The 16846-nt window shown below is 39.5% G+C and overlaps 1 protein-coding gene and 1 long non-coding RNA gene across 7 annotated transcripts; both read right to left on the reverse strand.

Annotated features, from left to right (window-relative positions):
- Positions 1–79: 79 nt before the first annotated feature.
- On the reverse strand, positions 80–869 carry LOC135640113 (uncharacterized). Its single transcript, XR_010497169.1, has 3 exons — positions 695–869; positions 535–610; positions 80–285 (listed from the first exon to the last, which is right to left on the reverse strand). It is a non-coding gene; the product is annotated as an uncharacterized LOC135640113 (long non-coding RNA).
- A 2968-nt stretch (positions 870–3837) lies between these two features.
- LOC135640270 (nudix hydrolase 13, mitochondrial-like) lies at positions 3838–6541 on the reverse strand. Of its 6 annotated transcripts, XM_065154559.1 has the most exons (8): positions 6117–6139; positions 5903–6001; positions 5748–5810; positions 5430–5625; positions 5221–5338; positions 5045–5128; positions 4272–4421; positions 3838–4199 (listed from the first exon to the last, which is right to left on the reverse strand). In XM_065154559.1, the coding sequence occupies exons 4-8, from the start codon at positions 5462–5464 to the stop codon at positions 4023–4025; spliced, it is 564 nt and encodes a 187-aa protein (XP_065010631.1). In that variant the 5' UTR covers positions 5465–5625; positions 5748–5810; positions 5903–6001; positions 6117–6139; the 3' UTR covers positions 3838–4022. The 6 variants fall into 6 exon arrangements, with proteins under 6 accessions (XP_065010631.1, XP_065010632.1, XP_065010628.1 ...); XM_065154560.1 differs by having other exon boundaries at positions 5430–5810; XM_065154556.1 differs by lacking the exons at positions 5430–5625; positions 5748–5810 and having other exon boundaries at positions 5933–5997; positions 6117–6541.
- Between the last annotated feature and the right edge of the window lie 10305 nt (positions 6542–16846).

The following is a 16846-nucleotide window of genomic DNA, read 5'->3' on the forward strand; positions in this document are numbered from 1 at the left end:
TCGAACTATGTATATATATATATATATATATATACTTTTTTTTCTTTTATTAATACATAGAATTTAGAATTGGGCTGATTGTTCAAAGCAAGCGGTTTACAGACTCTGATATTAATCTACTAATCCATCCAAATCGAAGCATCACTAATGTTTCCTCTGGAGTGCCTCAGAAATCCAATGCAGAAGAGCTCCTCCATGTAAGATACTGAAGCATCAATCTACTGGTATGTCTTTCCAGTTCCCCGCAGGCAATATGCGAACGGAGCGATCCAGTATGGGTGCTCCCTGCACAAGAAATCCAACAAAATATGGTCATAGACTTGGTTCTTTCACCCAACCATGCTCTCTAACCTAATGAAACAAAGCCAGAAAAACGCAATCCAACTTTTCCAAGCCACCTAATGCAAGATCAGATCAGTATAGGCCCGTTAAACATAGGTTAATCCTTTTGGAAAATGTAAAACGATTCGAAGATTAATAATAGAATCAAGTAAAATATTTGGAAAATAAATAGGAATCTATCGTTTATCTTACACTCAATAGAAGAGCAGTTTCAAAGGCATATGGCTGCCGAAAGGTCACAAGAGCCGTTTGGGACTGATCTCCATCTCTGACGATGGCCAAAAGATCAGCAGCAGCAAGTCATTGAAGTCAGCACGTAGAGCATGAAGAAGGGAAGAGGGTGGCGAGTTACCTCTGCAGCTGGATTTCATCGACAGTACCACAGTACGAGAAGAAGAAAATAAGATCCGCTCGACTTGTCTTAGGGGAAACATTTGACACCTTTACGGTCAGGTCTAGAGCACCCATGAAGTGCGCGACTCTCAAACTTCGACACCACCTCCATTTGATGCACCAGAGCAGGTCTTTAGAAGAGGTGATGATGGCAAGGATCTGCACCAAAGAGAAGGAATGAGGGTCCAGATATGATGGAACAAAGCACTGCCAAAAAATTATTCCTCTTGTTCCTCAGTTGCTTCCAAGACAAGATAAACATACTACCACTGCCTTGTGCGATTAAATGCCAATAGCTATCAACACGAATCTCCACCAAATTGCTTCTATGACAAGATTACACATATGAGATTATTCTAACACTGTTATGGCGATCACTATGAATACATCTGGTAGGTGCTAAAACAACGAAATCCACAATCTCAAACACTTTTAATTCCAACATATGTCCTTTTAATAGTTCTGCTCTTCAAAAAAATATATTTCTAATATATATCCCAAGTAAAATTATAGTTTCACTCTTCATAAATTAATTTTTTTTAAATTATGTCTTCAATTATAGAATTGATTAATTTATTTTATTTTAATCAAATACTTCGATATGACCTAATCATGACTATATTTTGGTTACTCGATTAGATTTAGAACAATCAAGTTTTGATTGAATTTGAGAAAAAGTTAAATCTTAATCAATTTTTTACTTTGATCAATTTTAATTTTGACTGGCCTAATTAAATGAATGGTTATCTCAAATCTTTGAGCTTAATTTGGGTAACTCAATTTTAGTCCTACCCAATTAAATATGGTTGACTGATCTAATTTAAGATTCTATGTAAGTTTAAGAAAACTATAAATTATAATTTTTTATAATTTTCTCATATGAGATATTAATAAAATTTTATATACGATAATTAAAAATCTAATTATTACTTTTGGATATTTACTTAGTTATTCACATGTATATGTTTGAAATTATGAAATAATATTTATTTTTATATGAAAGCATGATTTATGATTTATCATAATTGTATTTATCATATGAGTTTTTTTTTTATGTTAATTAATATTTGATAATTATTACAATTATTATTTTGTTACTATTGAATTGTTTCAACATAAATTAGATTGAAGAAATTTGATAAATATTATTTATAACTTACATCCCTAAATTTTATCTAATTAGTAGCTGATAAAGTAGCCTAAGATGATAAACTTATTGGATATGAATTATAATAAAATTTTTATCATTTATAAAATTTTTAAATTATATTTTAAATTATTGTATTGGTCTTATAGCAACCAAAGTAAACTAGACTAATAACTTATAAATTTACATAAAAAAATAGTCATAAATAATATTAAAAATATTCATAATGATATACATAATTAAGAGATTTAGATAATTATTAAAAATAATCTACTTCAAATAATTATGTGATAGGATAGAATGATATTATTTTGAATATCTTTCTAGTTTAGTGTTGTATATTCACATATAGTAATATTATTCTATGAGAACGGTATCAATCATACATAAATAATTTTATGTGAATACTAGATATATTAATATTTCATCATAAGATGAAATATATATAGAGATTATATCAATAGTTTAATATTTATTAAAAAAACTTAAAGCATTAATATTGTTTTATTTTATTACAATGGTACTTCCTTCAATGCATTATGATAAATATCTATATATTTTTTGTGTTAAATTATTATAAGTAGTACGAGCATGTATTATTTATATTAGGTATATTAGACCTTGATTAGACTAATTTAAAAAATCATAGACATAATTAATGAAAGTTTTATGAAGCTAATAATTAAAATAAATGATCAAAAAATGTCTAAAGGATTTAATTTTATGATAATTACTAATAATATTTAGATTTCATTACAAGTTATAACTAGTATATTGGAATATTTAAAAATTAGTTTAAATTTATTAACAATTCATTAGATGCCATCTTAATAAAAGAACTAACTAAAATTTAGTATAATAGTATTTGAGGAATTCAATATTATATCCTCAAAATACTTGACAAAACTATAAGCTTAAGAACATTGGCCATAAATATAGTTAACTCATCTCTTGTATAATTTAATCTTAATTCTATTTCTTCTTAATTTGTCTCATTTAAATTTTACTATAATAAAATTAAAAATAAGTAAAATTTTCATGAGCTAACTAGTATATGTGTAAAGTTATAAAGACTCACCGCAACCATTATAATCGTCGCTCCCCCTTCACAATTAAAGACTAAGAGATCCTTGCCCACGTTACCCTCCATTGCTTCATCTTGCTCATGATCGAAGATAGGGAATCCTCTAGCTTTAGTCACGGGGTTTCGTTGGCCATGAGACCTATCTCTATCGTTAGCGCTCTCGTTGCCTATTTTCACTATCTGCGTTGCACATGCAATACAGGAGGGAGACAAGGCTGTTGCCCATGGGCAATGCTAAATAGAGTTAGCAGAAGGGTAGGTGATAGGTAAAGTGATGAGAGGAGACAAGGGATCGATGGGTGTGGAGGCAATGACGATTATAAGTTGATGATGGAGGATAGAATGATATTTTTATCAAATTGATAGAAAAAACAACCTTAGGTAAAAATCAATTATTGGAGCGCCATTGGGCCAAAGTTCAAAGTGAGAACTTTTTTAGAAAAAATATCCAAACATATTAATATAAGAAAATTATTATTTATAACCCCCTCTTTACTATTTATAATCATATTTTTAAAAATTAATATTTTTAAACTATCTCTTTATAGATAAATATAAATATCATCTTCATTCTTATCTTCTCCGTACTCTTCTTCTTCCTTATCGGAGGACAACATCGATCGGACGATGATAACGAGTGATGTTGATAATAAACGACATTAATAGCAAGTGAGCATGATAAAATAAAGAGGTGTGAGGAAAATAATAATAATAATACTGAAGTTATAAATAGTAAAATAATTTTTTTTTAATTTTTTTAAAGGATTATCAATAGGAAGGAGTTGTGCCGTTATGAATAGTAAAAAGATATTTAGGGTTTAGTATACTACAGGAAGATCTCTTTTCAAAGAACCAGAGAGAGAGAAGAACATTAAAATTGAAATATTTATCGCGGTCCTCTGATTCATTCTGACAACACTACTTTACAGCATAAAGTAGTGTTGTCACAGAAATGCCTGCAACTGAGACTCCACACAGCAATCACTTCACCGGGTTATAGGTCGCCATGGCACAAAGCCTAGCTTCTCCTCCACCCTGAAGGGTCGAGGGAGACCATCAGCACAGTGCGATGGCATGATCAGCTGCGGAAGGCTTCACGATGCACAAGCTCGGTGGCTCGGATAACTCAGGAACAGTAGGTATGCGTCTTCCTCTGAGAAGATCTTTGAACGAATCGAGAGCTTTGCGCATCCAATCATATCGACAGAGCTTATAGGCTTCTCCCACAGGCACCTTTAGGGGAAAGAAAGTAAGCATGGAGTTTGTCAGATGATCACAGTATGTCGTTTGTGATCAGATACTCACCCATTTCCTGTCACGGCTATCCTTTTCGGGGTAGCAGTCGAGCTCCTCAGTGACCTCCAAGGCAAACATGTAGCCTTTGCAAGTTCCTTCCAGACTACAGGCCTTCTGTGTGCTCTTGCTTCTGAACTCCCAAACACCAAGAGCAGTGTCCTGGAGCAACAAGTGAAGAAAGAGATCAATGACAACTTCATAGTGATTCAAATGGTCGATCAGTATGTCCATAGACATAAATTCCTGTAAATCTATCGAGGAAATGTTATTTGGGAAGTGATTACAGTGAATATGACCGACAACAACCACAGTCTCCTGTAAAAAACCTTGCATGAGTATTAGCCTCCCATTACCAGCAGACCGGAAGTGCAATAGTTGGGGAGACAAGAAACACATCACATGCATGGTAGTTGGATCGAGTAGCACATTAATCTTACTAAAATCCAGCTGACTTGAGGGTCCACGCAGATTCAGGAGTAAAAAATTGTTCTTGATATAACATATATCAGATATATGAGAAAACTGTACCCATTGGGTTGATCTGATCACACTAATGAAAGTAGACTGATGAGAAGAGCACCTGATTTCTTAGAAATCAAATGCATGAATGTGAATAATAACTTGAAAAAGAATTTTCTCAAAGTTCTCTTGCACAGTGCCTCATTGCCTTCAAATAATGGCTAATCTATTTTCTTTGAAATGAAGCTAGGGAAATGGAAATCTAAGAAGTCCATGATCACAAATTTTATCTCATCAAACGAAATGGTTTGATGTATACTCACATTCAAAGTTCCCCTCACTCCTGCTTCTTCCAAAGCTTCACGGCATGCTGCTTCACCTGCAGTCTCATCATTCTCCCATCCACCCTGTCACAGCAGATGTATCAGACACAGAAATCCCAAGCCAGAATAACTTTTCTGTGAGAGCTGACTGCCAAAGGAGAACAAGGATTTCTCACCTTTGGGAAGACGAGATCAAGTCGACCTGGAGAAGTGACCATGAGGACTTCCACTCTATCTAGCAAATCACAGGATTGGTTATCCCCGTCTATGTTGTTTAGCTTGTAAGGAATACATCTGGTCAGATCAAAAGGAACACGAGTAAGAAACTGAACATCGATCTATCATATTGTATATACATGGATCAGTCATTTCCTTGGCATGCAACCTTGACACTTGGTTCAGATGAAGCAGAATCCACATCAGAACATCACACAAACGCTTTACATGATAGATCTGGAGCAGCCATGTTGCTACGACTGCTTCTAGTGTAGTCACTTCCAATCCAAAACCAATTTTCACTCCACAGCTTGGAATTGGGAACACTTTTGCTTCTGGTTGGATGTAGGACAGACATAGACACACTACAAATTGTTGTTCCGATCACAGATTAGAACAACAATTCCACTGGTGATTTATTTAGGTATATGAAGGTAACTTTCATAGCTGGGCTGGATGCTTTGTGTTCTCAGCCACATCTGCTTACCTCAAGAATACTATACACGACCATCTAGCAGTAGGTGGAACAAAATCATCTTTGTCCTTCTCACTGGAGCATTACTACAGTAAGTCGAAGCTCATCCACTCCAAAACTGAGAGCTTTAAGAAGAATATATAGGAAAGGATAGAAGTGCAAGGTACCCTGCGACAAGCCGGAGCTGGTTGTCATACCGCTGTTGCTGGCGGCCCTTGCGAGCGAGCAGAGGAGAGGACATGCTTCCACGACAAACGAGCTCCTAACTTTAACCAACAAAAAGGGCACCAAACGGATCAGAAGAGTCCGGTAAAGGCTAAAAGACATCAACTTGTTGCGAAAGATAAGCCAAAAATGCAACATGAACACCTTCCATCTCACCTGAGACCGTCTCGAGCAGAACAACAGCACCGTCATAAACCCCTCGTAGAAGTCCCACTCAGAGGCAAAAATCGCATCTTTCTTCTCCCAACCACCCTCGCTTGCTCTCCGAACCTTCCTCGCCGTCGCATTCGAGGATCTCCAACGCTAGGTGGATTGGAGAAGAGAGGAAAGGGGCACTGTAGATTCCAAACCGACCGCCATGTGAAGGAGCTGCTGCTGCCTCGTCTTGCCGCCGAATATAATGCCTCTGGGGTCAACCAACCCGCCCAAAGACCCTATTTTTACGCGACGAGTCTCGAGCCCAACACCGACGGTGGGAGGAGACAGGAGCAGATCAGAGCCCGCGCGCCCAGCAACGAAGACTAGTTTAAACTATATAGCTCCAACACGAGAAGTGGTTGGGATCTTTCAGCGAAGCCCGCTCTGCCTGGATACAGACAAACACACAGAGAGAGAGAGAGAGAGAGAGAGAGAGAGAGATTTGGATTCGAGGGGCGACACCAAATCACATCTTGAAGGAGACGGCGATAAAAAATGAATTTTTTGTGTGGAATGGATGTGAGGACAAAAGATGATCTTATTATCCTCCTCCTATGGTTATGCACATGGAGTTTGATAAGACTCTTTTTTTTATTTATTTTTGAGAAAAAAATGAAGAGATGAGAGAGAAAGGGAGAGAGTCTTTTATTGATCATACTGTGCACTTTCTTTCATCACTGATAAAAACTAATCAGCTTTTTTTTTAAATCAAGGAAGAAGAGAGAAAAAAAATAATAGAAATAATTGGGAAAAAAAAAGGGAAGGAGGGGTCTATTGGAAATAATAGAAATTTGAAAAAATAAAATAGAAGAAGAAAAGATTTTCTTATTAGATGTATCCAATTAGCTAAACATTTTGTTCAAAAAAATAAAAGGAAGTAAAATGAGTTTGAATATTAATAAACTCTATAAACAAATTGCCGAGGGAGTAGGGCTTCTTCTAGCTTCATAGGGTGTGAGTCAGATACACATCAAATTCAACTCACATGAAAACAAATAATTGTTTTTATAATTCATGTTTATTGTAAAGATAATTGGGTGGTCAATCGATTGATTGATGAATCAATCATTTTTGTACGATGTAAATAGCCCTTCACTTCTCTCTCTCCTCAATTTGCTTCGATATATGCAGCAATACTCGCCTAACTTTGCAATCTATTGTTGGACTTTTTTCTCTTTATATATATATATATATATATATATATATATATATATATATATATATATATATATATATATATATATATATATATATATATATATATATATGCTGTAATACCCCTCGTACCATCATAAACTCAGTCAAATTTATCCCATCGCGACACCTCTACCCCACTACTCTATCCTCAGTCTCTACATGCAACCTTTCCCTCATTGGATTATGACACTATCGACTCTTCATTGACATATGAGTAGTGGAGGTTTATCGGGTTTCGACATACTATCACGGGCTTAGCTGGTTTTGCATGCGTCATGCGACACCCTTGTGTGTCCATACGCGAATGGTCAATCTTCCAAAAACCTCTTATGGTTCCTTAAATACCTACAAAAGATAAAATGGGTTAAAGAAAGTATTCAACTCGGGATCTATAAATAATCATTTCAGTAAACACCTGATAGACAATGCAAGTTATAAATAGAAACTTCATAAGTTTTGAACGATCACGCGACAAAGGGTTTAAGGTAGTTTGCTGCAACCAAATATTCCTACAAGTGCCCACATGATACTATAATGGAACAAAGCGAAGTACTAACTTTGGAGACTACCCCAAAGGCCCATCTAGTCTTGTGCTATTCGGATAACTTCGAGATGTTGTGCTGGCTAACACTCCGTATGACGACTATACACAAATAATTTTTTGGACGACATGTTTCTAGGCAGTTTTGCCTTTGAATAATGAGTACACACAACCTACATTTATAAGTCTAAAACAACCACAAAAGCCAACTAAAATAAGATTGTCATGCCTCCTACAAGTCCTTTACATGTCGTGTAAGACATGAATAAAATCGAAAGATACAGACATACATGAACATTATATCGAACACATTGTTTAGATCTTTATCCATGATAGTATGATAAAGCTCGTCAATGATGATGAGGTTGCTTCTATCATGACGGTAAAGATGTAACTATTAGCTCGATGGAGAATCGATGATACCAAGATCTAACAAAGAGGGAGAACACATGGAGGGGAGCCGATGGTGTCAAGCTTCAATGGAGGGGAAGGAGCAAGAGGATAGAGTAGTGATGGGTAAGGATAGAAGTAAAATACATCAATTAAGCGGTATTAAAAAGTAAAATTAATCAATTAAGTGGATCAGAATCCAACACCACAATCATTGTTTTGAGTGATCGAAGTGACCTCCACCTCTGCCCCATCGCGAGACACCACTACTCTATCCTCACTACTTTTACCTATCGCAAGACGCCACCACCTCTGCCCCACTACTCTATCCTCACTCTCTACATGTAACCTCTCCCTCATTGGATCATGGCACTATCAACTCTCCGTTGACATATGGGTAGTGGAGGTCTAGCGGGTTTCGACATGCTATCACGGATTTAACTAGCTTTACATGAGTCGTGCGGTACTGTTGTGTGTCCATACGCAAACAGTCAATCTTCCCAAAACCTCTTATGGTCTCTTAAGTACCTACAAAAGAGAAAATGAGTTAAAGAAAGTATTCAACTCGGGATCTATAAGTAGTCATTTCAGTAAACACCTAATAGACAATGCAAGTTATAAATATAAACTTCGCAAGTTTTGAACGAACGATCACGTGACAAAGGGTTTAAGGTAGTCTGCTGTAACCAAATATCCCTACAAGTACCTGCATGATACTATTATGGAACAAAGCGACGAACCAACTTTGGAGACTACCCTAAAGGCACATCTGGTCTTGTGCTACTCGGGTAGCTTCGAGATGTTGTGCTGGCTAACACTTCGTTCGACGACTATACACAAATAATTTCTTGGACGTCGTGTTTCTAGGCAGTTTTGCCTTTGAACAATGAGTACACACAATCTATGTTTATAAGCCTGAAACGACCACAAAAGTCAACTAAAATAAGATTGTCAAGCCTTCTACAAGTCCTCTGCATACCATGCAAAGCATTAATAAAATCGAAAGATATAGACATACATGAGCATTATATCGAATATATTGTTTACATCTTTGTTTGTGGTCGTGTGATAAAGCTCGTCAATGATGATGGGGTTGCTTCTATCATGACGATAAAGATATGATTATTAGCTCGATAAAGAATTGATGATACTAAGATCTAATAAAGAGGGAGAATGCATGGAGGGGAGTCGATGGTGTCGAGCTTCGATGGAGGGGAAGGAGCGAGATGTGAGGGCAAAGGTGATGAAGCGAAGGCGATGAAGGTAGCGAGCAACGGATGATGACGAGAGGTATTTACGAGATCATAGAGATATCATATGAGAAAAAAAAAAAAAGGGAATCGGAAAAGCCAAAAAAGAAAGATTTTTTTTAAAAAAAATCATCCTATTTTGTTTAGCAAAAATAATAAAATAACTAAAAATGTTATTAGCCGTGAGGATTTGAACTATTCAAACTAATGCAATTAGGCGGTATTAAAAAAGTAAATTACATCCATGTAGATTGGATCAGAATCCAACACCTCAATCATTGTTTTGAGCGGTCGAAGTGACCTCCATTGGATCGAAGTCATTAACAAGCGACTCCTATTCTTCCAAGAAGGAAACTTCGTGAGGTGTGTGCGTGACTCGACCTTCGACACCACTGTCAGCACACCTTACACCCACGTATGATGTGACGATCGAATGATTGCCTCACCATTCCAATTTCACCACCTTTATCTACCTACATTAGATGTCATATTAAATCTAAACCAACAATAGTCATCATCCACTTCCTCCCTAATTCTTCTATTACTCAAATCCTCGTTACCATTAGTCAGTCAAATGATCGGATCACTCTTATGCAACACCATTAAAATATTAAATCGAACTTTATGATTCGATAAGATATCATAGAAGATAAGAGCGAGATAGAAGAAAAGTTATTTGCATTGTAGTGTCGCTATTCTTCTACTCTGTTGACATCAATTGATGTCAATCCAATTCAGCCCACCACAAAAGACACGGAGAAACTATTGAGGACGAGAGAAATGGATAACCACGGTGGCGAAAGTCCTATCCACATGCCCATTCAATGCCACGTGATATCACATTTTCTCCATCATTTATTTTAGCTCGCGCCTTGGTGGGTGTCTACTAACCTTATGCTTTATGTGGAGTTCGGTCCATCCACCGAGACGACCACATGTTGCCTATGATATCATCTACTCACATTAGCTTATAGTATTGCTAAGAGAAGTTAAGTACCGTATGCGTGACTGTTTATAATTGAATAAGATATATAATATAATTAATTAGATTCTAATGATAAATATTAACTAATAAAAAAAGTCTATATTATAATAAAATTCTTTTAATGCAAGAAACTCTTCTAATAACTTATCATAGATTTTCTGTTCTTGCATATAAATAGGCAGGACCTCTATGGGTTAAACGACAAGATACAGTTGAGAAATTATAGTTTTTCTCTTAATCTCTTTGAACCATCAATTTAAGTGGACCTATGAAAGAATTGAATCTACAAATGATACCCGGATCTCAAAGATGACGTCAAAAAGATATGTATAATCAAAATTGATCTAATGTCATTTGATATCAATCCTAGTATAAATTTTTTTTTTGCATTACAGATTTTATACTTACACAACTATAAATATGTCAAAATTTTAAAAATATAATAATTACTGATTAAGAAAAGAAGATGATGAAAATTTTAAGTGTTCGAAGCATACAATAATCCATTAGTCAAGAAAAGTTAACTCAAAAAGTCCGGAGACGATTTTGGATTAAAAGAAAGATGGAGATTAATTTAAATGCTCGAAGTGGCCATTCCGTGGGTATTATATGGAGAAAACCGGTGGGATCATCCAATATGTGCCGACAAAGAAGAAGATGTCCTAAAGTGCATCACCACCTGTCCATATCAACACCATAAAGTTGATAGCAACTCCAATCTTTGCAATCTATCATGCAATGGATAGATTTTTTTTTTTGTTATTTTTTGATTAGATGATAGAAAGATTTGTGCTGAGATCACATTTTGAGTTGGTTTATTAGTTGATTTAGTATATATTTTTTCACAAAACAAAGTGAGACTCGTATCTTAAATTAGATATGAGATGCCAAAATTTATTTGGTTGTTTACATGATGAACTATGCGTGTTTATATATATATATATATATATATATATATATATATATATATATATATATATATATATATATATATATATATATATATATATATATATATATATATATATATATATATATATATATATATATATAAACTTGGACGTCAATTCAACAATATTATTACTCTCCAAGTCAATTTTATTAAGAGAGATAATATAATAATTTGGTGTGATCTCATGCAAACTTGTTTAATTATATTGAACTGAAGCTACTCAATCAGAATGGGTGTCGATCAACAATTGGGTCATCGTCATATTAGCCTAAAATAAAAAAATATTTCACCCTAGGTTAGAGAATATTTTTTTTCTGTATCGTAAAATATTTTCTTGATTATGTTAGGATCAAGAGCACTAAGGAGGGGTGAATTAGTGCAGCAGAAAACTTTCGACGATTAAAACTGTATTCGTATGATAAAAGAGATTTTGGTAAGAAAGCTGATTCGTAAATCACTTTAACTCGTGATCAAGCGAGATGCAGTTAAAGCAAAGATATAAAGGCAGTTTGCAGTTATGATGGAAATCAGAATGTAAGCGCAAACTAAAATATGATGTTTGTACGATAAAACCGATTTCCGTCTTAATGCCGATTCAGAAAATACTTAACTACGAAACACGTTTGTAAATGAGCAGAAGGCGGTAAGCTACTGAGGAGGTTTGAAGTAATAAGATATTCAAAGTAAATGCAAACTGAGATTTAGAGTAGTTCGGTCAATCTTGACCTACATCCACTTTTGGCTTCCTCCACCGACGAAGTCACCGACGTCCACTAGAGGCCTTCCTTCAATAGGCGAAGGCCAACCACCCTTTTATAGTTTTACTTATTTTGACGGGCTTAGGAGATAATCCTTACAGAATTTCTCTCCTCTCTTGAAAGCTCAAAAATTGGAAGAAAAGAGGGAGGAGAACTTCTACACTTTTGAGCTCTAAAAATCATAGAGTAAGATTGGATTTTCGGTGCTTTTGGTTACCCTTTCATTGCTGAAAGGGTGGGGTATTTATAGGCCCCAAACCAGTTTGAATTCCGAGCTCAAAACTGTCATCTCCCGGAATTCCGGGGTCTGGCGGTTGCACCGCCTGGCAAAGCTCGGAGACTGAGCCTCTGGGCGGTGCCACCTCCTGTCAGGGGCGGTTGCACCGCTTGGCAAAGCTCGGAGACTGAGCCTCTGGGCGGTGCCATCGCTTGATTGGAGCGGTTGCACCGCTTGGCAGAGCTCGGAGACCGAGCTCAGGCGATTCCATCGCCTTGTCACGGCCTTAACTGGAATTGCCTAAGGCGTGAGGCACCCTTGCGGCCAAAGACGCGAACTTAGCTTGCGTTGCCTAAGTCGCGAGTCACCCTTGCGGCAAAGACGCGAACTTAGCTTGCGTTGCCTAAGTCGCGCTTCGCCCTTGCGATATTGCTCCGCAAGAATCAGCCCACTTGTAACCTCTCGTAGGTCCCGAAGGACTTGTAAAAGAGAAAGTTGGTTAGTTCGAAAGAACAAGCAACGGACAAGTCCCGAAGTCTCGCAAAAAGGGGAAGCTTTACAAGCAATTCAGCGAGCACCTTACGTGCACAAGAGAAAAGAGGGAGAGGGAGAAAACAAGGCTTTAGAAGGATGAACGAACAGCTGCAAGCCCACAAAACAGCCGCTCACCTGGTCCCGGGCGTGAAGACAAGTTCCCGTAAAGGCCACGTGCGAACTTGCGAAAGAGAGTTCAACGCCCGGTATATAACCGAAGCCCCATCCAGCCCTGTGCCACCCGGGGGGTTCAAAGGGGCTGAGATGGCTGATGTTTTGGTGAGCGGAGGTAGTTCTCCGCAACCCTCCCGCGGCACGCGAAAACGAAGTTGTTTTGGGCTGTTTTGGGGCTGTTTTGCTCGGTTCGGTGAGCGGTCGCTTTGTAACGCTGCAGCTTGTTCGAACTTACATATTTACAAGCAAAATGACCCAAAACCAAGAGAAAACATGCTGTCAACCAGCTGTACATATAGGTGTGAGCGATGAACGGTTCGTTAAATGGAGTTATTGCGGGTGCGCGACGACCGTTTGTGACATTCTCCCCCACTTAAACTGTCGACGCCCTCGTCGACGCTTGTTGGTAGTTGTTGATGACTTCTTCTTCATGTCGTAGGGCGTCTTCAGGCTCCCAACTGGCTTCAGTTCGGGGAAGCTTTCGCCACTTCACCAAGTACTCTGTTTGCTCAGCTCTATTGGGTAGCTTTATCTTACGGTCCGCCAGAATGGTTTCCACTCGCTTCTCGTAGGAGGCTGTGATGGGAGGTAGCCGAGTTGGAACACTTTGGGAAGCATCTCGCGGATCCGAGTGGTAGGCTTTTAGGTTGCTGGCGTGAAGAACGTTGTGAATTTTGAACCACGCTGGCAGTTGCAACTTGTAAGAGACGTTGCCTACCCTGCTGATAATTGGGAATGACCCTTCATACTTGCGCACCAATCCTTTGTAGACTCTGTTCCTAAAGAATTGGAGTGATGCTAGTTGGAGCTTTACCAACACCAAATCGCCAACTTTGAACTCTTACGATCGCCTTCCCAAGTCTGCCCACTTCTTCATCCTTTTTGTCGCCTTCTCCAAGTAAGCCCGTGCAATATATGCATTTCGATGCCACTCCTTTATGAAATGATAGGCTGATGGACTACTCCCAGTATACCCAATAGCCATGGTGTGTGGAGTCGACGGTTGTTGTCCTGTGATAATCTCGAAGGGGCTCTTGTTGGATGCAGAGCTCCGCTGCAAGTTGTAGGAGAATTAGGCAATGTCCAACAGCTTCACCCAATCTCGTTGATTGGCACTCACGTAGTGCCGAAGGTATTGCTCCAAGAGCGAGTTTATCCTTTCAGTCTGGCCATCCGTCTGGGGGTGGAGGCTTGTAGAGAAGTATAACTTCGACCCAAACAATTTGAACAGCTCGGTCCAGAATCGTCCCAGGAACCGAGCGTCTCGATCGCTAATGATATTGTGCGGGACTCCCCAATACTTCACTACATTCTTCATCATCAGCTTGGCCGCCTCCTCTGCTGAACAGTGTAGGGGAGCAGCAATGAAAGTTGCATACTTTGAAAACCGATCGACCACCATGAGTATCGATCCGAGTCCCTCTACAGGTGGCAAGCTTGATATGAAATCCAAGTAAATGCTTTCCCACAGCCTTTTTAGTACGGGCAACGGCTCCAAAAGTCCCACCGGCTTCCGCTGCTCCACCTTGTCTTGTTGGCAAGTAAGGCATGTTCGAACATATTCCTCCACATCAATCCCCATCTTCGGCCAGTAGAAGGCCCTCTCCACGAGAGCCAACGTTCTGTGAATGCCTAGGTGTCCAGCCCAAAGGGAATCGTGACACTCTTTTAAGAGCTCACGCCTTAAATTGTCCACTCGAGGAACATAAACCCTATTCCCTTTTGTGTAAACAAGTCCCTCCTGGACCCAAAATCGTCGTGCCTTGCCTTCTTTGAAGAGCTGCATCAGGATAACTGCCTGGGGATCACTATACAGTCCATCCCTGATTCGGGAAAGGAAGTTGGAGTGCAACTGACTTGCTTGGCCTCTGCCCTCCAGTTGTACGACATTCACGCATTTCACTTTCCGACTCAGCGCATTGGCCACGACATTCGCCTTCCCGGGCTTGTACTCCATTGCCATATCAAATTCAGCCAGGAAGTCCTGCCATCGCGCCTGCTTTGGGGAGAGCTTCTTCTGAGTTTGGAAATAGCTCAGGGCGATGTTGTCTGTCCTCAGCACAAATCGCGACCCAAGGAGGTAGTGTCGCCAAACTCGTAGACAGTGGATCACTGCTGTCATCTCCTTCTCATGCACTGGATACCGCCGCTCGGTCTCGTTGAGTTTGCGGCTCTCGTAAGCCACCAGATGACCTTCCTGCATGAGTACCCCCCAATAGCGAAGTCCGAAGCATCTGTATGGACTTCAAAGGGCTCTCCATAGTTTGACAATTTGAGCACCGGTTCTTCTAGAACAACAACCTTCAGATCTTGGAATGCTATCTCACATTTGTCAGACCACTTCCAAGGCTGCTCCTTCTTCAGCAACTCCGTCAGTGGGGTTGCCCGCTTCGAATATCCTGCTATGAAGCGTCGATAGTAGTTGACGAAACCAAGGAAGGATCTCAACTCTAGCACCTTCTTTGGAGTTCGCCATTCCGCAACTGCTTGCACCTTCGACTTATCCATCCGAATGGAGCCATCACCGATTCGATGTCCCAAGAATAAGATCTCAGTTTGAGCAAAGTAGCATTTCTTCCTCTTCACGAATAAAGTGTTCTCCCTGAGAACCTTGAAAATCATCCGAAGGTGCTTGACATGCTCCTCGAGCGTTTGACTGTAGACGACGATATCGTCCAGGTAGACGACCACGAACTTATCCAAATACTCCTTGAATAGCTAGTTCATGAGAGTACAGAATGTGGCTGGAGCGTTGGTTAAGCCGAAGGGCATCACCAAGAACTCAAACGCTCTATACCTGGTCACACAGGTAGTCTTCGCTTCGTTGCCTTCAGCAATACACACCTGCCAATACCTCAACCGAAGGTCAAGTTTTGAGAAATACTTAGCCTTGCCCAATTGGTCGAACAAGTCCGCGATGAGCGGGATGGGATACTTGTTCTTCATTGTTACTTTGTTGAGGGCTCGGTAGTCGACGCATAATCGAAGGCTCCCATCTTGTTTCTTCTGGAAGAGAACTGGAGCTCCGAAAGGTGCTTTAGAGCTGCGGATGAGACCACCACTTAGCAGTTCACCTAACTGCTTCCTGAGTTCTGCCAATTCTGGCGGGGGCATGCGGTAGGGTGGTCTCGCTGGAGGCTTCACTCCTGGCTCCAGCTCGATGCTGTGATCCACGCCTCTGCGTGGTGGAAGAGTCCTCGGCAACTCAGGTGTCATAACGTCTTTGAACTCTTTTAGGACGTTCGCCACCACAACAAGTTCTTGAATGGCCTCATCGTAGAGTGGCTCTAGCTTCATAGCAGCCACGAATGTCAATTCGCCTTTTCACACCCCTTTCTTCAGTTGTAATGCCGAAATGTGTTGGGGATCCTTAGTTCCCCTCCGAGAGACGGGAACCACACATGGGTCATCGCCTCCCATCATACATAGGGAGTTCAAGAATGGCATCGACACCAACTTCGCCGCGTGCATAAACTCCATTCCAAGAATCACTTGGAAGTCGTCCAGTGGCACGGCCATCATGTTGGTGTTTCCGCTCCAAGTCCCGATTTTGATGGGAACTCCCTTCGCCAACCCGGAGATTCGCCTGGCCTCCGAGTTCACTGCCTTCATTCGGCTTGGGCTCTTCTCCAAGGTCAACCCAAGTCGCTGTGCTTCACGATCGGCTATGAAGTTGTGGGTAGCGCCCGT

Source organism: Musa acuminata, chromosome BXJ3-6, assembly GCF_036884655.1.
Source record: "Musa acuminata AAA Group cultivar baxijiao chromosome BXJ3-6, Cavendish_Baxijiao_AAA, whole genome shotgun sequence".
NCBI lineage: Eukaryota > Viridiplantae > Streptophyta > Magnoliopsida > Zingiberales > Musaceae > Musa > Musa acuminata.